The sequence below is a fragment of the Mchenga conophoros genome, linkage group LG6 (genome assembly GCF_057382185.1).
Source record: "Mchenga conophoros isolate Kocher_MC1m ecotype Shallow Benthic linkage group LG6, M_conophoros_male_GT1.1, whole genome shotgun sequence".
Classification (NCBI taxonomy): Eukaryota; Metazoa; Chordata; class Actinopteri; order Cichliformes; family Cichlidae; genus Mchenga; species Mchenga conophoros.
This window is the reverse complement of record NC_140531.1, coordinates 11,717,795-11,739,782: the sequence shown is the minus strand read 5'-3', so window position 1 is coordinate 11,739,782 and position 21,988 is coordinate 11,717,795. Positions and strand designations below refer to the sequence as shown.

General features: G+C 39.0%; 2 protein-coding genes across 2 annotated transcripts; both read left to right on the top strand.

Moving 5' to 3' along the window:
* The first annotated feature begins 756 nt into the window (after window positions 1-756).
* LOC146572186 (uncharacterized) lies at window positions 757-3,659 on the top strand. The gene is made up of 9 exons (XM_085278612.1): window positions 757-847; window positions 1,051-1,356; window positions 1,431-1,664; window positions 1,761-1,865; window positions 2,016-2,228; window positions 2,327-2,668; window positions 2,829-3,162; window positions 3,255-3,312; window positions 3,426-3,659. Exons 1-9 carry the CDS (start codon window positions 793-795, stop codon window positions 3,657-3,659), a joined length of 1,881 nt encoding a protein of 626 aa, XP_085134738.1. The 5' UTR covers window positions 757-792.
* A 2,701-nt stretch (window positions 3,660-6,360) lies between these two features.
* LOC146572185 (uncharacterized) lies at window positions 6,361-21,749 on the top strand. Its single transcript, XM_085278474.1, has 9 exons — window positions 6,361-6,415; window positions 7,194-7,496; window positions 7,571-7,804; window positions 7,900-8,004; window positions 8,162-8,374; window positions 8,447-8,788; window positions 12,785-13,130; window positions 20,729-20,786; window positions 21,004-21,749. The coding sequence occupies exons 1-9, from the start codon at window positions 6,361-6,363 to the stop codon at window positions 21,139-21,141; spliced, it is 1,794 nt and encodes a 597-aa protein (XP_085134600.1). The 3' UTR covers window positions 21,142-21,749.
* The last annotated feature ends 239 nt before the right edge of the window (window positions 21,750-21,988 follow it).

Below are 21,988 nucleotides of genomic sequence, written 5' to 3'. Positions count from 1 at the left end.
CGACTTTTTGCAAGCATCCTCACTGACACCATGCTAATGCTAAGCTAACAAGAACCCAGAGTATTGTTAAAGCTGATCCCAGTGAGCCGCTGCTGTACTTCAACAGGTAACAAACTGATGAGCAGTCACACTTTAGCCTCCGTTTCTACCTGTTCATGTTTCGACAGTACAGTCACTGTGATGATTGATTTGAAGTGTCTTTGCTAAGAGAAAGATCATGTGTGTCCTCATTGTTTTTTTATTTGTGTTGGTGTGTCGGGCTGTAGCCTGTAGGTTTACACTGTTAAATGGTTATTATGCGACAGTGTGTTTCAGATCATTTTGCAGAGTAAAATGAAAGTAACATAACAAGTAGTATCTTTAGTGTAGTTTCTGAGAATGTCAGCTCTCATGGGTGAAGTTTGGCTCTGAGGGTCGGGGAGGAGTGTAGCGGTAGCAAGGCAATGTGAAGGGGACCAGATGGAAAAAAGACGACCACATGAGCCTTCAATCGTTTTTCAAAGCTTTGAATATATTCTTTCTTCCTTCTTATACAGAGGTTTTGTCATGCTCACCAGCAACACATCTAGAAATAACCACTCGAGCCTCTCAACAAACTCCTCTTTAAATAGATGCTGGTCATATCACCAATAAAATGCACGATGTGTGAAACAAAAGAATATGAACCAGCAGTCCCCCCTCACCCTTTGCTCAGACAAAGAGTGCTGCTTAGTTTGACTGATGACTTACTTTGTCTTTTTTTGGTTCCAGCTTTGACTGTCAGCTTTACTCAAAAGCTGGACTAAAACAACAATGGAATTGAGAGATGCTGGTCGTCTGCTTGTGGGTCTCATCTTTTACATTTCAGGTATCTGAAATTATTTATGAGTTCTTATGTAAAAATCATTACTTAATATTAACTTAAGTACAAAGATATTGTAAAATTTACAGATGAGAAAATTTAGTTTGGACTAGCTCCTAATGTGGAGTACTAAAAATTATTAAGTGGTTAATAATAAAGACATATTAATAAGATAATAAATGGGTTTTTTTAACTCTCTTCTGTTAAAGGTGTTACTGGAGAAGAAACCAGGATCTGTGCTTTCAAAGGTTCATCAGTGGATCTGCACTGCTCACATCAACATCTGACTTCAAGCAGAAAATGGTTCACTATATACTGGGATGGTTATAAGTACATTCAGAGTGAGCTCTCTGTGGATGGACAACGTGTAACGTACAACATTTCTGAAGAGAAAAACCCAACTTTAACCATCAATGATTTAAGAGAGAGTGATGCAAATGCTTACTGCTGTATGAAGACTACAGACAGTCCAGGACGCTGTTGGTACAAAAGAATTACTCTTCATGTTGTTGCAGGTACAGTGACTTTTACTCATTGATTACTTTCCAAATGACATCATTGTATAAGTTGTTCTCCATCATCCTCTCAGAGCTGCAGGTAAAGGTGATTCCTGCCACAGAGGGACAGACAGTAACACTGATGTGCAGCAGCAGCTGTCCTCTGACTGAAAAGCCTGCAGCCTACATCTGGTACAAGAACAGAGAGTTTCTCTATGAGGACTGGTCTCCCTGGTACCAAGAGCTGCTCAGCAGTGAGGAAGCAGTCACATACTCCTGTGCTGTCAAAGGCTACGAGCATCTCAGAGCCCCTCAAGTCTCTGTGGGTGAGTCATGATGTTTATAGTCCCTACAAACCCTTCAGCAAACCCCTGTAAAAATAGTCTCAGTACAAATATTTAATCTCATGTCTTTTTGTCCAGATTCAATAACACAGACATGTTTCAGAGTGACTTATGCTTATGGAAACATGTCTTCGCACAATCAGACATTAGTGAATGAGCCGTGCTCTATCACATATCCCAGAGGTGAAATTTCCATAACCAAACCATACAAACACATCTTCACTTAACCTCTATCTTGTCATATTATGTCAAACCAACACTTATATGAATTTATTGAGCTGTATGATTATATCAAATATAGTGTCAAGAAATGTATTTATCCTTTTTCAACAGAGGTTCATGTTCACAGAGCTTCTTCCATCTCAGGGTTTGTCACACTTACCTGCATCACCAGCTGTAACCTGACTGATGATCAAACTGTCTACATGTGGTATCACAACAAACAAAACTATTATGAGAATCAACATTATTCAGTTGCTAACTCTTCAAGAGACACATTCTCTTGTGCAGTTAAAGCTCACAAACGTCTTCAATCCAAGGAAGTTTGTAAGTGTTAAACATATTTTATTTTATATATAATAATGAACTCAAGCGCTGAAACACAGACCAATCAAACAACTTTAAATCTTCCATCTATATGTCAGGTGTTCAGGATAAAAACTGCTGGAGAGTGAATTATGTCAGCAGGAGAATCTGTGCTCTGGAAGGATCTTCAGTCAACATCACAAGTGAATACTCGCATCCTGACAACATGAAGCCAGAGTTTAAATGTTGGAGTAAAAAATGGAGAAAAGATAAAGTGGAAGTTGAAGAGCTGATTGAGGCTGCAGGTGGTGTGGAGTATCAGGACAACATGAAGAACCAACACATCCTGAGCATCAACAACCTGAAGAAGAATGACTCAGGAGGATACACATTCAGATTCAACAAAGATCATGAAGGATGGACACAGTCTGATCTGCCTGGAGTCTTTTTGATTGTCACAGGTAAATCTAAACTCTTCACTCAGCAGACTTTACTCATTACAAAAGAGTCTGCTTTTAGGTTTCACTCACTCATGTTTATTCTTTACCCCATGTTACAATTGTGTAATGTTTCATATCTTGACATATTATGTTTTTTAATAAAAAAATGTTCCTCTTTCAGAGCTGAGAGTGAAGATGAGTCCTTCTGCAGTGGTGACAGAGGGTCAGAGAGTCACACTGACCTGCAGTACCAGCTGTCCTCTGACTGACAACACAAACTACATTTGGTACTTGAACAGTCGACCTCTGACCCCGAGAGAGAACCAGAACAAACATCTGATCCTAGACCCAGTCAGCAGGGAGGATGCAGGAAGCTACTCCTGTGCTGTGAAAACCAACAAAGATATCAGCTCTGCTCCAAAGACTCTCACTGTCCAAAGTATCACAGGAAGGACACGAGGAGTTTCTGTAATAGTTCTGGTTTCAATAGTTCTCTTTTTCTTATTTTTGATTAGGTAAGCAACAGTGTGTTTGATTCAAAGTGACAACATTTTTATCTCTGGCATGAACTCACTTATTTTTTCTGTTTATTACTTTCAATAACCAGAAAAAAGAGGACTACGAGTCAGTCTTCCACAAACGAAACATCAAACAACATAGTGGAGGTAAAGATTACTGTGGAGTTGGAAAACACATTTTCATACTGAATGATCTTTCTTACAGAGTCAAAGGAGTCAAATCTTTAAGTGAATTATGATGTATCGCTCTTTGTTCTCAGCTAAATCCTGATCCTGTGTGTGAAGACGTCTTAGCTCAGCCACAGGTGGAGGATGAAGTCCTCTACAGCAAAGTCCACTTCTTTAAAAACCACACAGATCCTCTTTTTTCCACCATAGAGCCACTTCAGCCAAGAGAAGAGCAGCATGCTGATTACACTGTGGTAAAGTGTAGACATAACACGAGCTCTGATGAAGAATCTGTTGTCATTTCAACAGAAACAGACCCCACTTAAAGACCTGCAGACGTACACTGCGGTGAACAAGCCTGATGACAACCCTCTGCCTACATTTAAAATCTTGTGCACTGCACTGAATCTTGATTTCACATTATTTATACCTTCTTTCTGTATTTGATGCAGTGAGTTTAAGCATTTGATGAGCTTCACATGATACTCAGGTGAATGGAACAATTCATGGTCATGTAAATATTATTGCCATGTATTTTTAATTTTAATCATTTTTAGCAGGTGAGAGCAATTACACACAATACAAAGGTCTTCAACAATATAACTTGAAGAAAGAAGGGATACAACAGCTGTAATTTTTGCTATGGGGATGCTCCTCGTGGGTGTATATGTGCTGTTTTCGCACAGGACACTGAAAATTTCGGAATAACTATTTGAAAGTTAAACAGTGTTTGGGAATCTCACTGCATTATAGACTTGATTTTGTCACAATGCAGAATATTTAGGTTCACTTTGTTTGCTTCCTTTGCTTTTATTCCTAACTGTATTCCAAACACGTTTGTACAGTTTTACTTTTGTTTGCTTTAGATCTTCTATTTTTAATGTGAAGCGTTTCTACTATTTTAAATGTCTTAGTTTTTTCGTAGACTATTTTATAGCAAACAGCATATTCCATCCAGCCATTCTTTTCCGCGTATCTATTTCAGGGTCGACGAGGGGCTGGAGCCTATCCAAGCTGTCAGACAGCGTATTCAATTCAATTCAATTTTATTCATATAGCGCCAAAACACAACAACAGTCGCCTCAAGGCGCTTTGCATTGTAAGGTAGACCCTACAATAATACATACAGAGAAAAACCCAACAATCAAGCAAGCACTTTGGTGACAGTGGAAGGGAAAAACCAGGCTCAGGGAGGGGCGGGGCCATCTGCTGCGACCGGTTGGGGTGAGAGAAGGAAGACGGGATAAAGACATGCTGTGGAAGAGAGACAGAGGTTAATAACAGATATGATTCAATGCAGAGAGGTCTGTTAACACATAGTGAGTGAAAAAGGTGACTGAAAAGGAAAAACTCAATGCATCATGGGAATCCCCCAAGCAGCCTATGTCTATCGCAGCATAACTAAGGGAGGATTCAGGGTCACCTATATGCTTTAGCAAAAAGGAAAGTTTTAAGCCTAATCTTGAAAGTAGAGATAGTGTCTGTCTCCCGAATCCAAGCTGGTTCCACAGAAGAGGGGCCTGAAAACTGAAGGCTCTGCCTCCCATTCTACTTTTAAATACTCTAGGAACAACAAGTAAGCCTGCAGTGTGAGAGCGAAGTGCTCTAATGGGGTGATACAAGGTTGTTAAGATAAGACGGGGCCTGATTATTTAAGACCTTGTATGTGAGGAGCAGGATTTTGAATTAAATTCTGAATTTAACAGAATGCGCTGGTATTACCAGCATAAAAAAATGTTTCAGTTGACCCAACTGAATAATATGGAAAAGCTCTGCACTCAAGTATCAACAAATAACCACAACATGGCAGGCCGTTGTGACCACAGAAGCACTCTATGTATGTTTGATTGCTGTTAGTGATTTTTATTTCATTATTCATTTCATTTTCATTGTATCCTCATTTTATAGTTTATTCCTGTATTATTGGGACATTGTCACTAGTAAGTTTTGCCACTTAGCGCTTCCCTTTGCCACTGGTATATATTTAAACATATGATGTGTGTGTGTATAAACTGTGTTGAAAATTTGGATTTACAAAATATGGCAATTACAAATACAGATTACAGTATACAGACAACTAACCTGATTTACAAATGAATTTAGTTGTGGTGACAAGCAGAGACAAAAGCTTTTCACTTGTAAACTCCTCACCCAGCTTCTCGAATAAGGTTCAGACCACTGAAAAACAGAATGAGTGTAATGTACATGAAACAGAACATTAAATGTAATGTTGGCATGGCACTTCATCTGCAACACACACACACACATTTTCATGTGCACTGATGTGATTGCAATCAGTTTCTAGCAGAGAGAACTCTAGTCATAGCTAACTTTAAGAGAATAATAGGGTTCAGTGGAAAATATTACTGAAAACATAACCTGCAAGCGCTAACCAAATGTCCATGATCTCAGCAGCACAGACTGCTGCTGAGATCATGAGCTGTGATAATGGCAGCCTGCGGTGGGCAGACCACAAACTGCTGAAGAGCAGAACAAGCTATACGGGTGTCTTATAATGGTGATGTTTTCAAAATGGTCAGTATTATCATCATTATTATTATTATTATTATCATTATTATTTAACAGGCTGTAAATGTGCCTTGTAATAATGTTTGCATAAACATTTTGACAGGAGAATCATTTAACTTTTGGCAAATGTGAAATGATTTTTATTACACTCCATCAGGTTTGAGCAGGAGAGTTTTAGAAAAAATAATAAATATATACAGCATATATACATAAATGTAGAGGAATAATAGAAACACTAACTGAAAGTTACCTGAACATCTAAAATGTTCAGGGCAAGACAGCTAAACCATATTGTTTTTCCTGCAGACAAAAGAAGAACCAAAGAGGAAGGGCATTCATGTTTAGCACAGAGGGGCTTTGTGTGCCAAACCGCTGAACATAAAACATTCATGTCAGTCCTCCTATTTTTCCGTCAGTTACAGCCTGTGAGATAATTGTGTCTACTTTTCATTGTCTGCTACTGTCAGCTTTATGCTTGCAAGCTGGACTCCGACCACCATGCTGCTGACAGATTTTCAAAATGTGTTTGTCTGTTTCATCTTCTACATTTCAGGTATGAGTAATCATTTATACATCCTTATAAAAAACATAGAAAAAACTAAATTTACATTCTAAAATAATTCAAATAAGAAAAAGTTGGGACAGTATGTTAATTAAAATCAAACTGAAAACAGTACTTTGTTAAATTGTCTTTGCTGTGTATTATACTGAAAACAATACAACAGAGCATTATTTAATGTGTTACTCATTAATTTGATCATTTTTGTCAAAATAAAAACACATTCCAATTTTGGTTCTTGCAACACATTTCAAAAAAGAAGTATTCAGTAATTAGTTACTAATTACGTTTTTCAAGTAACTTGTCCAAGACTGTTTGTTGGCAAACTGGCGGTCCTTGGCACATCTTTGCTCTTAAAGGACTAGACCTTTCTTGGATGCTGTTTTTGTACCAAATCATAATTACAATTACCTGTTGACATCACTTTTTTCAAATAACATCATTATTTAACCAATTTTCCTGATTACGAGCCAAAAATTGCTCCTGCCTCAACCTTTTTTGATATGTGTTGCAGGTCCAAATGACAGGAAAGAATGTATATTTACAAATGAAGGGAAGTTGACCGGACAAAACATGAAATATTTTGTGTTCATATCGTCTGCAGTGAAATAAAGATCAAAGTAAATTTATAAATCAGTATTTTCTTTTAATTTTTTCTCAGTTTTCCATACTGTCCCAACTTTTTGGTATTTGGGTTTGTAGGAAGAACAAAAAACACAGTTAATTGTGATAAGACAATAAGTACATTTGCTAGTAAAAGTTTCTGTTAAAGGTGTTAATGGAGGAGAAACCAGGATCTGTGCTCTCAAAGGTTCATCAGTGGATCTGCACTGCTCACATCAACATCTGACTTCAAGCAGAAAATGGTTCACTATCCAATGGAAGGGAAATTATGTTCAGAGTGAGCTCTCTGTGGATGGACAACGTGTAACGTACAACATCTCTGATAAGAAAAACCCAACTTTAACCATCAATGATCTAAGAGAGAGTGATGCAAACGCTTACTGCTGTATGAAGACTACAGACAGTCCAGGACACTGTTGGCTCAACAGAATTACTCTTCAAGTTGTTGCAGGTACAGTGACTTTTACTCATTAATAACTTTCCAAATGACATCATTGTATAAGTTGTTCTCCATCATCCTCTCAGAGCTGCAGGTAAAGGTGATTCCTGCCACAGAGGGACAGACAGTAACACTGATGTGCAGCAGCAGCTGTCCTCTGACTGAAAAGCCTGCAGCCTACATCTGGTACAAGAACAGAGAGTTTCTCTATGAGGACTGGTCTCCCTGGTACCAAGAGCTGCTCAGCAGTGAGGAAGCAGTCACATACTCCTGTGCTGTCAAAGGCTACGAGCATCTCAGAGCCCCTCAAGTCTCTGTGGGTGAGTCATGATGCTCATTCTGTTACAAAACATTATGCAAAGCCCTGTAATAATTCTCTCAGTACAAATATTAAATATTATTTCTCTGTGTTCAGAGTCCATCACACAAACATGCTTCAGTGTGACTTATGCTTATGGAAACATATCTTCCCACAATCAGACATTAGTGAATGAGTCATGCTCCATCACATATCCGAGAGGTAAAAAAAAAAGAAAAAAATCCACACTGTTTATTAAACACATCTCCACCAAACCTCTAAATTCAGATTTCTTATAACTATCTTTTATATGAATTATATGAGCTCTTTAAATATAACTATGCATAGTAACAAGAAGTGTTTTTATTCTTTTCAACAGAGGTTCATGTTCAAAGAGCTTCTTCCACATCAGGGTTTGTCACACTGACCTGTAACACCAGCTGTAACCTGACTGACCATCAAACTGCCAACATGTGTTACCACAACAAAAGAAACTATTATGAGAATCAAGATTATTCCACTCATAACTCTTCAACTGGCACATTGTCTTGTGCAGTTAAAGACCACAAATATCTTCTATCTAAGGAAGTTTGTAAGTGTCAAACTATCAAGCGCTGAAACACAGACCAATCAAACAACTTTAAATCTTCCATCTATATTTCAGGTGTTCAGGATAAAAACTGCTGGAGAGTGAATTATGTCAGCAGGAGAATCTGTGCTCTGGAAGGATCTTCAGTGAACATCACAAGTGAATACTCACATCCTGACAACATGAAGCCAGAGTTTAAATGTTGGAGTAAAAAATGGAGAAAAGATAAAGTGGAAGTTGAAGAGCTGATTGAGGCTGCAGGTGGTGTGGAGTATCAGGACACCATGAAGAACCAACACATCCTGACCATCAACAACCTGAAGAAGAATGACTCAGGAGGATACACATTCAGATTCAACAAAGATCATAAAAGATGGACACAGTCTGATCTGCCTGGAGTCTTTTTGATTGTCACAGGTAAATCTAAACTCCTTATTCAACAGACTTTACTCATTAATGTCTGAACAGGAGCAGAGGTGGAAGAAATATTCAGATTTAAGTGAAGATGCTACAAATCAAAACCTCATTACAAGAAAATTAGGATTTATCTATTGAAACTGAATTCACTTAAGTTTTTTGCAAATTTGAAGAGTATTGTATTAATTAGTACTTATTTTGCAGAAAAAAATGTGTTTTACTATTTTATAACATGCATTCATGTGTCTATTTTATTTTTTGCTTTGGTGTTCATGGATTTTATTTGAACAACCTAGATTCTGTTATTTTGTTCAAGCTACATCAAGGACTCACATTTCATCATATGACATTTTGATCTATGGAACGCCAGGACTGCCATAATGAATTAATTAAATACACCATTAAATAATTAATTAAATGTGGCAATAATTAATTAAAATTGGAATTTATTAATTTTATTAATAGTTATGACACATGCAATTAATTAATTATTGACACATTTAATTAATTATTTAATGATATATTTATTTATTTCATTTTGGCAGTCCTGGCGCCTGGCTCTCATCTTGAATTAATTTTATCTGTCAGCCTCACCCATCAAACTCAGGGGGCGGGGTTAACGCTGCCCATGCAGCTTCTCTAACATTTGATTGGTTGCCGTGCAAAGTAAGTCAAAACAGGTCGATCCTAGATAATCGATTGCTTGTGTAGACTTGGGGCAGCCAGGTATCCCAGAATGCAGATCAAATCACAGGCAGCAATGGTGGTGGTGTAGTTTTAAAATACCCCGTTTTTCTGTCACCAGCTACACTTTTAACAGTGTTTTAGCCGCGAATGTCGCGACGTATGTCTGGTCAGGTTGTCAACATAGAACATGTTTGTGCTCAGATGTTTTCAGATATTTCACTAGCTCTGCTAACAGTCAGCATGCAGAGTGCACCCAGGGGGTTACGTTAACCGGTTTGTTTACATATTCCACTCTCCGTGTTCCACATGTTGCATTCGCAGATTCTCATTTTCACCGAACGATCGTCTCTTTCCGCCTGGTCTTGTGTTTCTGTAACATAAAGAATGAGCTGACATTTTTCTCACGAAACCAGCGATCAGCTCAACAGACCCTCAGTTTACCTGCATGCATCCTCCTCCTCATCTGTCAGCTGTTTAACACCTGCTGCTAATTCAAGAAACACGCCTACGTTACCTGGTGATAGTCACAGTTTAACTGGGCAGCCGGTGCTCGATATAACGCAATGTCAGCGCATTTTTCTGCACAAGATAAGTAAATATAGTGTTTTCCCTGAGCGCAGAGCTGCTGGAGCTTGTTTCCTTACAGAGCACTTTATAGGCGAACCAGCTTCATCAGCGGCTGATGTCCAATCACCGGCACACAGCTTTGAAACCTCAGCTGAGTTTTAGCTCTCAGTGGTTAAACGCTGGACTTCATTCGTTCAGCTTCTGTCTGTCGGGTCACGTTTACTTCGCTGTTTTATTTACAACTGAGCAAATCGGTTTGGCTGAGGTTAAAGTTACGTTTCATAACTGCATAGTTTCACAGACGTTTAATGGTTCACTGGCACATGTGTTAGACTGAACTATTCGCTTTTCTTTATCTGGTGTGTTTTGGATTTAACAGTGAATTTTGAGATTAAACTGACTTTTAAAAGGAAAGAGAAGGCACATTTCCACCGGGAGGAGCAGGGTTTGCAACGGCATGTTCATCATGAAGTCTGCAACCTGGACAGAAATATTATATCATCTGTTTTTTAATAGTTATTCAACTGTATTCTAAGCACCAGCTGTCTGTTAGAATGTGATTTTTTTCTCTCTCTCTTTTTTTTTTTTTTTTTGCTTTTTCGGTCATGTTATGTTTACCTGTCAAAGGTTTGTTACAAACTATGAAACACATCGTGCAGACTTCTGGATGTTAGAAGAAAACTAATACTGCTCATGAGGGAGACTAAAGGCAGGAAGGTGTCCTTTAAAACTAAACATGTTAATAGGACCTCCCTATTTATATAATAGTTTATGATATAGCACATGTATTTCAGTAATAGCCTGCTGATTTCAGTGTAGTGGTGAACAGTCACACAGCTCACGTAGGCGTTATCTGTGATACTCTTTAACTATAATTTATCCAAGTTAACTTCAGTTAACCATTCAGACAGTTCTTTTGCAATGAAAAACATAAACACTCATGCTGCCGGTAGGTTTCCTCAGTGCCCGCTTTTAACATTATAGTTGCTTATGCAGTAACCATGGTAACCACGGACTCTGAGCAGCTGGATCGACGGAGGTCAGACAACAATTTTACATGTATGATCTTAAAACAGGACACATCCACTATACGTGCTGGCCTTATATCAAATGTGAAGGCAGACTGAGTCTATGTTTGACGTTTTTTATATCTAATCTTCCTTTTCAAACATTTAAACAGCAGCGAGTCTGCAGCTGAGGGAATACAAACTCAAATTGTCGGAACAGGTTTGCTCGTTTCTTGGATTCATTTGGTGATTTATTAAATGTATAACTATTATTCTAATCTGCTGCTGGGTCTCTTACACTTTTCTTTATGCTGTATATTTTCACGTCTTTGGAATAGTTGGAAGTTAGATAGTCAGCTGGGAAACTCTGTGTTAACTCATGGAGCTGAGGATATCGTGGATATGCTGACCTCGCTGCGTGGTGTACAGAGCGAGGTCAGCATGATTAATATTCACAATAAAAATATTAGCCGAACATCATGAAGTCTGTATGTGTTTCATAGTGTCGAACAACCTTTGTACAGTTAAAGCCAGCAGTTACTACATGACGGAAACACCAACGTTATCTCTTTTATGTGTTTATACACAGGTCACGCTGATTACTGAACAAAAACCCAAAGATCAGATGTTAAACAGATTTATTTGCTCTCTCTCCTCCTTAAACATGTTTTTAATGTTAGTTATAATTCAGAATTGGCGACTGAAACACGTAGGACACATAAGAACATCAGGAAATAAAACATCGATAAATATAACCTCAGTAAAAGAAGTCAGCGGGGGTTAATACAGCTGTGTACCGGGGCCTGCACTTTGTCGGCGGTAATAATAGCTCGATTGCTTGCGAGGCGAGCGGGTCTATCCCACGCTTTGCCGTGAGACTGGGCAGACATCTCCGAAATCATCGCAGCACTTTTGCAAAGAGGCTGTATCTTGACAAACCGACCAGACACATGAAGATTAAACCACTACATTCTCTGCTAAAAAAATATTAAAACGGTATTTGGTGACACACAAACAGGGTTTTTCAAAGTTCAGTTCTGTTAGCTTCCACATGCCGGTTGTTGTGTGCTAGAAACAATGGCCACCAGGCCAAAGCAATGGTTTTGACTCGATCAGCGTTAACCCCGCCCCCTGGGTTTGATGGGTGAGGCTGACAGATAAAATTATTTCAAGATGAGAGCCAGGCGCCAGGACTGCCAAAATGAAATAAATAAATATATCATTAAATAATTAATTAAATGTGTCAATAATTAATTGAATGTGTCAATAATTAATTAAAATGTGAAATACATACATAATTAATTAAATGTGTCAATAATTAATTAATTACATGTGTCATAACTATTTATTTAATTAATTAATTCCAATTTTAATTAATTATTGCCACATTTAATTAATTATTTAATGGTGTATTTAATTAATTCATTATGGCAGTCCTGGCATTCCATACTTGACATCCATGAGCATACATTACTTTAAAAAAGGTCAGAAAAAAAGAAACAAAAATACTGTTGTTAAATTTGGAATAATAACATTTCTGGCTAATGGAATCCTTTTTTTCTTTTCTTTATTTGCATATTTGCATTCACAAGAACTGCACTTCCAAACCATAAAGGTCTCATTTCAATTCCAAAATATCTTCATTTTGACAATTAAAAATCAGGGAAAACTGTAGTGGTGCAGAAATAAACGTTTGGACTAAAAATTAACACTTACCCTGATTTCTTGCTTTCAGAGCTGAGAGTGAAGATGAGTCCCTTTGCAGTGGTGACAGAGGGTCAGAGAGTCACACTGACCTGCAGTACCAGCTGTCCTCTGACTGACAACACAAACTACATTTGGTACTTGAACAGTCGACCTCTGACCCCGAGAGAGAACCAGAACAAACATCTGATCCTAGACCCAGTCAGCAGGGAGGATGCAGGAAGCTACTCCTGTGCTGTGAAAACCAACAAAGATATCAGCTCTGCTCCAAAGACTCTCACTGTCCAAAGTATCACAGGAACATGGACACCAGCAGCTGCAGGAGTTTCTGCAGCTCTGCTCCTTTTAATACCTGTCATTGTCTGCTGGTGTGTTAGGTGAGCAATACGTTTATCTCACTCAGATCAATAGTATTCATCTGATATATATATATATATATATATATATATATATATATATATATATATATATTGAAGAAAATATAATCTGATCAAACATTATTCAGCTTTAAATATTGTTCAGCTTTAAAGTTACTGTGCAACTGTGTAATAAAAATGTGTGCTCACGACTTTGGCCTTGAGAGCGATAAGAAGCGATCGCCTCATCCTGCAGGCGAAAGATATCTGCAAGCGAAGAACACCCAAGGCCGCTTTCCTTTTATGGAGTTGTTTTTCTGCTAATGCAGCACTTTCCTCACAACCCCCTCCTGTAAGTTTTAGAGAATATATACCCATCCTCACAGCAAATATTAGGAATCTCCTGATGTGAGCTGTGTTGAGAGGTTGTCTCTGTCTCAATAAAAGTTCACTGATTCCCCATCTGCAGCAGGTGTCCGGTTGTCTTCATTCTCCGCCAGCCTGGTTAAGTCAATTCCTCCTTAACATCTAAAAGAACCTATTTAATGAAGGAAGACGGGTTCACTTTGTGTTTAATATTATTCTATTGCTGTTGTTGTTTTTTTTATATCCTTCAATTGGCGTCACGAACAGGATGCGCTCCAGGTCAACTGGAACGGATGGGAGGAAATCGGCCGTGGTCTGAGTGAACGGAGTTTGGACAAAAGCTGTGTGCACACAAAAACAAGGTAAGCAGACCTTTTATTTCTGCTATATTGAACATTATAAAAATACTTAGTGTCCAAACTCCTAGTAATTCATAACCAAAATTGTCTGGCTTACTTAAGGCTTGTTGAGAATCAGACAAGTGAATAAGAGATAAGTGAATAAGAAATAAGTGAATAAGTGAATAAAGATAAGAGTGAACTGAGGTCTGACCACGGTTGCAGCCGACGGGTTGCTCTCCGGTGTCGGATAAATACCTCAGTGCAGGTCTGGGACCTTGAAAGGGTTTATTAGTAACGCCTTTCTAAACAAATTAAAAGGTTAAAGGCCTTGAGAATATTTTTTAGTAATATTCTCTAAACTACAGAAGGGTTAGGAAGGCCCAGAGGACTTTATTAGAAAAGATCCTCTAAAACTTAAAAAGGAGAAGTACTGGTTGGAGTCCAAAGGAGGGGTCCCTTTGATCAATAGGAGAAAACGGATCTCTTCTTAAAACCCCGATGATTTTAGTGTTTTAAATGTTTTGATGTTCTGTTTGATATTGGACACACATAAATACACGCTGAATGCTTGCTGTGGAACACTGGGCAGGACAGTTTGGTTCTCCGTTGTTCACAGATTACACAATTAAAGGAACTAGGTTCCTCTTTTGGTTAAAATAATACACCACACATAGAATTTTTTTACACATTTATTACATACATAAGGAGGGTAATGAGTGACTGCAGGTAATGTATGAAGTGTGAATGAGACGTGTGAACAAGGTGACAACCAACTAGCACCCCTATCAGGAAGCTCTAGGCAAGGTTACCCGCCAGACTCCGGTTTGGTAGAAGCCTGGTAACACCTGAAGGGATATTTCAGTGCTGACTCACCTTTAAAGCAGCGCCCCAGCTGTTAGTGCCTAACAGAGGCAGAAACCCAGCTGGCCCAAATTCTCCTTTAAAATCAATAAATAGAACATAAATTACCGGTGTGTGTAAATAAGTTGTATAAATCTGTTAGATCTGAAACTCCTGCTAAAAAAACTTCCTCTCTACAACTCTTTTCTCTTCTCTCCCTCTTTCTCTCAGTTGGGATTCTGTGTGTGTATGTGTGCTGGAGAAATAAAAAAAAGGAAAAGGGTCTCTCTCTCTGTCTCTGTGAGAGGAAAAAGGTGGGGGCCGAGTGAGCCCGCGGGGCCGAGCGGGTCCGCGGGAGCGAGCGTGTATGCTGTGTGAGGAAGAAGGGAGTGAGAGGGAGCGAGTGAAAAGAGTAATCGAGTATTTGGTGATTTTTTTATTATTTCAGAGGCACTGGGTAAGAGTTTTGACTTTAGCTGTGAGAGTTGTGAAAAGAGCAGGTTTTTCTTTTGTTGTAGACTGTGAGTAATCGGTGTTTTTCTGCCTATTGTGCTGCGTGGAAGACACAGAAGTGTAGAAATGTTTGTGGTTTATCTTTGTTTGACGTTTTATATAGAGTTGGTTGATTCAGGGTGATTTCTCCCGTTTAAGGGAGGAGTTGCATTGTGGTTATGTTAAAGCTTTGCTGTAGGGGTATGTGTGTGATTTTGTGCTGGCTTCGCATGTTTAAATGGATGCATAGAAGTTTGTCAGTGAGAAATTGTTATGGTGGGGTTTTAAAGTTAGTAAAGAGTCAAACAACGCCCACTGTTTTAAAAAGGCCCAAAACATCATAAAAGACACCTCACATCCTGGCCACTCCCTGTTCGAACTGTTGCCCTAAGGCAGACGGTACAGGGCAATCAGAGCAAGGACTAATAGACTCAAACACAGCTGTTATCCAACTGCAATAACACATCTGAATACTACAAAAATGTCCACCATGCCACTCTTGTGTTAATCTATGCACGGTCTGAAGCATGACGGTGAGAATACTTAGTATTTTAAGTATTCTATCTATTTTATTGATTGAATTTTATTGTTTTTTTATATTTGATATTACTAGGGATGATGCAATGATCGGGGACCATTCTTAATGTCGTCGGTCTCATGACAATGACAATAAAGTTTTTGATTTTGATTCTGATTCTGAAATACACCCTCCTCAAGAGTTCAATGATTTAGGCAGTTATGTTTATACAAATACTAAATGTATGTTTAGTGTCTTCATACAGGTGTTTTTTCTTAACCTGGAAGCCTGAGTACGGCAGCAGAAGACAGGCCAAGCTTTGGCTAAAATTCACGGCTGGACACCAGAGTTGTCCTCACCCCTCCCGGTAAAACAAAAAAGAGAGAATGTAGTTTGAGGCGGGTTTTTCTCGCTGAACTGCTCTGGGTGCTGTGTCCCTGAATCTCACCAGTGTTAACCTCTGGCGGAAGACATGGAGAAAAGGAAAAGATGTTCCTGGTAAATCACTGAAACAAATAAAACCACACACAACCAGAGAAAGATATGAGAAGGGTGAGGAACAGACACATGTGCGTGTTAGAGAAATGCCTCGTTTGAGAAAAAGTTAAAGTAACCCATATACAGACGCACCCATACATGCAATGAAGAAACAGCTTACATACATGTGCACGTACATGCAAGGTTAAAGTAGCGACACTTAACATACACCTGTTTTTAAATGATATAGTTTATACATTACTGACAATTAAACGCTTTGGGTTGCAGGACAACAACGTAACGTCAAAAGACAAAGACACTGGTCTGAGGATTAAGTGAGGACACGACAAATTTAGTGGTTAAAAGGGTCGACTTGGGACATGTTTTTGTTGATTGTTTAAGACAAATGACTACTGAATGATAGGAAATTCCTTTTTAGGTTTCTAAACAGGATCTTAAGAATTTTAACACGTACCTGTGTTGTCCTGTCAACTTGAGGGGTTATGAGTTGATTATATGGTGAAAAAAAAAAAAAAAAAAAAAAAACAAAAACAAAAAAGGGGGGAGACGAGATCTCGTTGTTTCTCCCCTCTCGGGATAACACAGCCAACACAGCACAGCCAACACAACATCATTTTCCTGTTCGCCTGTTTTGTTTTGTTTTTGTTTTTTCTGAGAGCCGAAGCTGACCTGGACTCCTACCCTCCCCTCTACCATCGTTGCCCTCTCCGCGACCATCTTTGACCCTTTGACCCCTGAAGGCCACAGCAGCTGGACTCACAACAACAACTTGAGGATGTCAACAGTGCTGCAAAAGAGTGATCTCATGCAGCAGAGACGGAGAGCACTAAACCTAAAGCCCGTTTCACTACACGGGGGAAATTCCCAGGCTGCGTCAGCTGACAGAGCTGTGACGAGACGCGCATTAAGCCCGGAGGAAAAGGGACGGTGAGCAGAAGGATGCTGACCTCTGAGAAGAGCCGAACAGCAGAGCTGCAGAAGGCCGTGGACCATACAGAAGCAAAAGGGTCAAGGTACAAGGAGAAGATGCAGGCAGCTGCAACAACGGATGAAAACAGACCCAAAGAGGAGGGGAGGACCCTAGGCCATGCGTCAGGCCGCTGGTTTACCTAAACTACAGAACAGGAAGGTGATGAACACAAACATATACCAACACACGAACACACACTTCTGCATGCGCCTACTTAGAATGAAGGGAAACACACACATGAACACTTATGCACTTGTTGAGGGAGTAAAAACTGATACATACCCATGCACTAAAATCAAAATGTTGATTTAATTTACTAAGAAGTGACACACAATGCTCCAGCTGCTGCAATGAAGAATGCTTTACTGACAAAGGCTCAATGCTGCACACAACAAAGTCAAATACAGAATTTGCTATAATAATAAGCCCAGAGGGCATTTGTGTGGTCTGGGGAGCAGAGTCCGGAGCGGTTTGGTTATGAAAATGATGCCCGTGCGAGATATCTGGGGCTTAAGGCCTCGACTTAATTGTTTACTCTACACTAAAAAGAAAAGAAAACACTCTGAGCAGTGGGGCAGAGTGAAAACGAGGAATTAACAGTGTGAGTTTTATTTCAGAGCGCCACGTCATTGTGATGGAGATTTAATAAAGGAGGAACACACGGACAAAGAAGAAGAGAAGGGGGGGCAGCCCTTGAACGCGATTGCCTGAGGCATTAAAGTTCTGTACTAAATTCTGGTTTCCAGTGTGAGAAAAGTCACGCAGTGCCAGTAGTAGAGCTAGGTTGAGTGATGATTCTAAATTACTGTAAGTAAATCATCGTACACCGTTCAAGTTTCATGATAACGGGGATCTAGACTTTGTTGAACCCTAGGCAATTTGAACAGGTAAAAGTCGAGTGACCAAGTAGCAGTTGAATAAAAGTCATTGAATAAGTGTTGAAATAAACTGGCAGAATTAAGAGAATTAAAACATTTCAAGAGCTCAACTTACTTAATGGTTCAATTTTGTTTCACGAACGCAAAACATATAGGTTTATGAATATGAAAAGATTGAGGTGGTGTTGAATTGACTCTGTGTAGGTTTAGGTTGGTATTTTTATTGATGGGAAGAATATTCAGTGACAAGTCCTAAGACCCGGGCGTCTGCATTTTGTTTTTGTTATTTTTCATTTTATTTTGTTTTATATTTACTGATTTTTGTTTGTGAATCTTTTCTTTAAGCAGATCTGCACATCGGAAATTACAAGCATTACACGTCGGCGAGAAAATTGTTGTAAGTGAGTTTCTCCGCATTGAAATGGGTTCTGGAGGAAACACTTGTGGGGACAATTAGAAACGAGAGTCCCTGTTTAAAAAAGGATTCAGCGAGGTAATCCAAACTCAAGTTCTTGTTTCTTTTTGAGATGACGTCATTTTGCTGAGTGTGGAAACTAGATGCGACGACAGGTTTCACTATCAGCAAAGAACGGATGAATGGATGAAAGACTGGGAATAAAAACAAACGGACTGACTGGTAAAAGATGACAAGACTTGACCATGACTCAAGGTTAACCACCTCCACCTAGATAGGATAAAAGGGTGGATGAATTTATGTGGGTTTCTTTTACAGGAGTAGAAGGATGACAAAATATTCGAGGATGAGTGAACCTGTAAATGCCATTTTTGTGTCTTGTGTTGCTTACAGAGGTAACTGCGCAGCGTTACCATTTACATTTTCTTCCCTACAGGGTTACAGTTTGTTTTTCTATTACAGGATTTCTGGGCGGATGTGTGAAGAAACGGTGTTTATGGGTTAGGAGTTGGGGATGCTATTACACTGTATTCTGGTGAGAGTGTTGGGGGAGACACACCCTGTCTTGAAAACTGTGATTCTTTTACAGGAAATGTTTTATAGCACCTATGGAATGAGGATGCCTGACTACGGTCAATGTGCTGCTAATGTTTGCTTTGCTTTGGTGAGAGGGGTGCAGTAGAAAACAGACAAGTGACATGAAAACAAGTAATAATAACAAATAACAAATTTGGGGACAGTTTGACCTAGAGCCCACTAACTGGCCATTAGGGGCTCTCTCTCTCTCTCTCTCTCTCTCTCTCTCTCTCTCTCTCGCTCTCTCTCTCTCTCTCTCTCTCTCTCTCTCTCTCTCTCTTGGAATAACATTGCCCAAAGGGTGAATAAAGCAAATTGTGGCAATAATAGTGATTTAATGATTGGAGAAACCTGAACATGATACTTGTCTGTTGTGCTGAATCGTTTATTACTCTTATGATTTTCCGGTGGGACTATGAAGATTTTTTGGTACAGATTGCAGGTTGTTGCTCTTTAACTCCTAGAACACGCCCTTGGCGAGGTGGGGGGAACTGGACCACCTTTCTCTGCCCCATCATCCTCTATTAGAAGACATCCAAAGCTAAGTAAACATGTCTTGGCCCTTTCCCCCTGAAATGACAGGCAGGCAGAGATGTTGCGTCTTTGTTTGCTTCCTGGCCCTGGGTCTCATTCCCATTGGCATAACCCCACACCCCTTCCTCACGTTTTACCATATTCACTTTTGAATGTCCTTAGCAGTTACCGTTCTGAGTTTATTTTACGGTTGATTTATTCTTTCACATTTTCACGTTTATATCTCTCATTATTATAGTATACTCTGTACTCTCCACATTTTTATCATTACTTATGTTTTTTGGTTGCTGGGTTACAGGAACTGTTAATTTTGTGTCACTACCCTGGTTGCACTAACTCGTTGTATCCGTGTGTGCAGGACAGCTGTTACTGCTTTCATCGGGAACCGAGACTGCTTGCAGCCGACCCCTGGGCAGGGTGGTGCCTGGACTCTTTTCTCCTCATCTGCAATGACAGATAAAGACAAATGATAAGACCCGAGGAGTTTTTCGAGCCAGGCTTCGACACGTCTCTGTGTTCCTTTGAATGTTACTTATTTTTGTGTGTTGACCCATTTAAGATGGGTCAAAAGGGGGATTTGAAGAAAATATAATCTGATCAAACATTATTCAGCTTTAAATATTGTTCAGCTTTAAAGTTACTGTGCAACTGTGTAATAAAAATGTGTGCTCACGACTTTGGCCTTGAGAGCGATAAGAAGCGATCGCCTCATCCTGCAGGCGAAAGATATCTGCAAGCGAAGAACACCCAAGGCCGCTTTCCTTTTATGGAGTTGTTTTTCTGCTAATGCAGCACTTTCCTCACAACCCCCTCCTGTAAGTTTTAGAGAATATATACCCATCCTCACAGCAAATATTAGGAATCTCCTGATGTGAGCTGTGTTGAGAGGTTGTCTCTGTCTCAATAAAAGTTCACTGATTCCCCATCTGCAGCAGGTGTCCGGTTGTCTTCATTCTCCGCCAGCCTGGTTAAGTCAATTCCTCCTTAACATCTAAAAGAACCTATTTAATGAAGGAAGACGGGTTCACTTTGTGTTTAATATTATTCTATTGCTGTTGTTGTTTTTTTTATATCCTTCAATATATATATATATATATATATATATATATATGTGTGTGTGTGTGTGTGTGTGTGTGTGTATACATATATACACACAATACATATATATATTTGCTCTTTTTTTACAAATCAGAAAAAAGAGGATTTCAAACCAGCCTTCAAGAAGTGCAACACTGGGCAACAAACAGCAGGTACAAAATGAGAAACAAAAAACATTCTGCTGCATTAACAGCTGAATTTTTTTTTTTTTAATGCCCCTTGAACACCTTGTTTTTCTTCACATTAATCCATTCCTCCGTATCCCAAACTCATGTTATTTTAGCCACTGCACTGTTCTCTTTCATCTGAATTATAACCTCTTTATGTAAATGTATAAAATGTGAAGCTATTTGTTACTTGTCTCCACAGATTTATCCTGATTTCATTGGTAAAAATGTTCCAGCTAAATCGGAAGAGCAGGATACTCATTACTATGTCGGGCTGCGTTGCAGTTTGAAAAACAAAATTGACCCCTACTCAATCATTGAGTTATCGCCTACTAAGTAAATACACATTTTATTTTTGCTATAATCATCATATTCAAACTATGATTTGAAATCTCTTGTTGATTTGGAAATTATTTCTTTCTTCTTTTTTTTTTTAATTAGAATGACGACGACTTCCAGTCACTTTCCAAGAAGTGAAACATCAGACAATAAAGAGCAGGTAGAGGACAGAATTCAGATATAAACATCCCCTCCTCTGTGGTATTTTCTTCATGTATCATCAATTAGTCTCCTTTTTTTTGCCTGTCCCGTTTGGTTCTTTTGCCATCAGAATTATTGTCTAAAGGTGAGGAAAGATACCCAACGGATTTACTTTACCAAATTGACCATCTCAGTCTTGCCGTAATGGTCTATTTGATTCACCTTTTATTGTTTATTTTATTTATTTTTTATTTTCACTTGCTAGATACGGGACAGACTTGAATGAGGAAAAGAAAAGGGAGAAAGGAAGAGGGGGAGAAAAAAAACTGCGGAGAAGAGGGACGGGGATAAAGGGCAAAAAAACAAAAACCAACTAAATAAGCAGACAAAAAAATACATATATCAATCACCTGGATCACCTGTTGAGAAAGAAAAAAGAAAACAAGCAGAAGAAAACGAGAGCAATACAATAAAAAACATCACGATGAGATATGGGAATATAACAGTAAATACTAAATATTAAACATTATTGTGCAGCACGTAATATCGATAGCGCACAGTGTGCTTTGAGGTAGGAGCCAAAAAGGGTGTAGTTTGTGTGTGTGAGTACCCGTGTGTACACCTGTGAGCATGAACGCGCTTGTTTTTAAAAGGTTCCTTCATGTAATGATCTGCTAGAGGGTGTGGGAGACCAAGGAAGACCAACA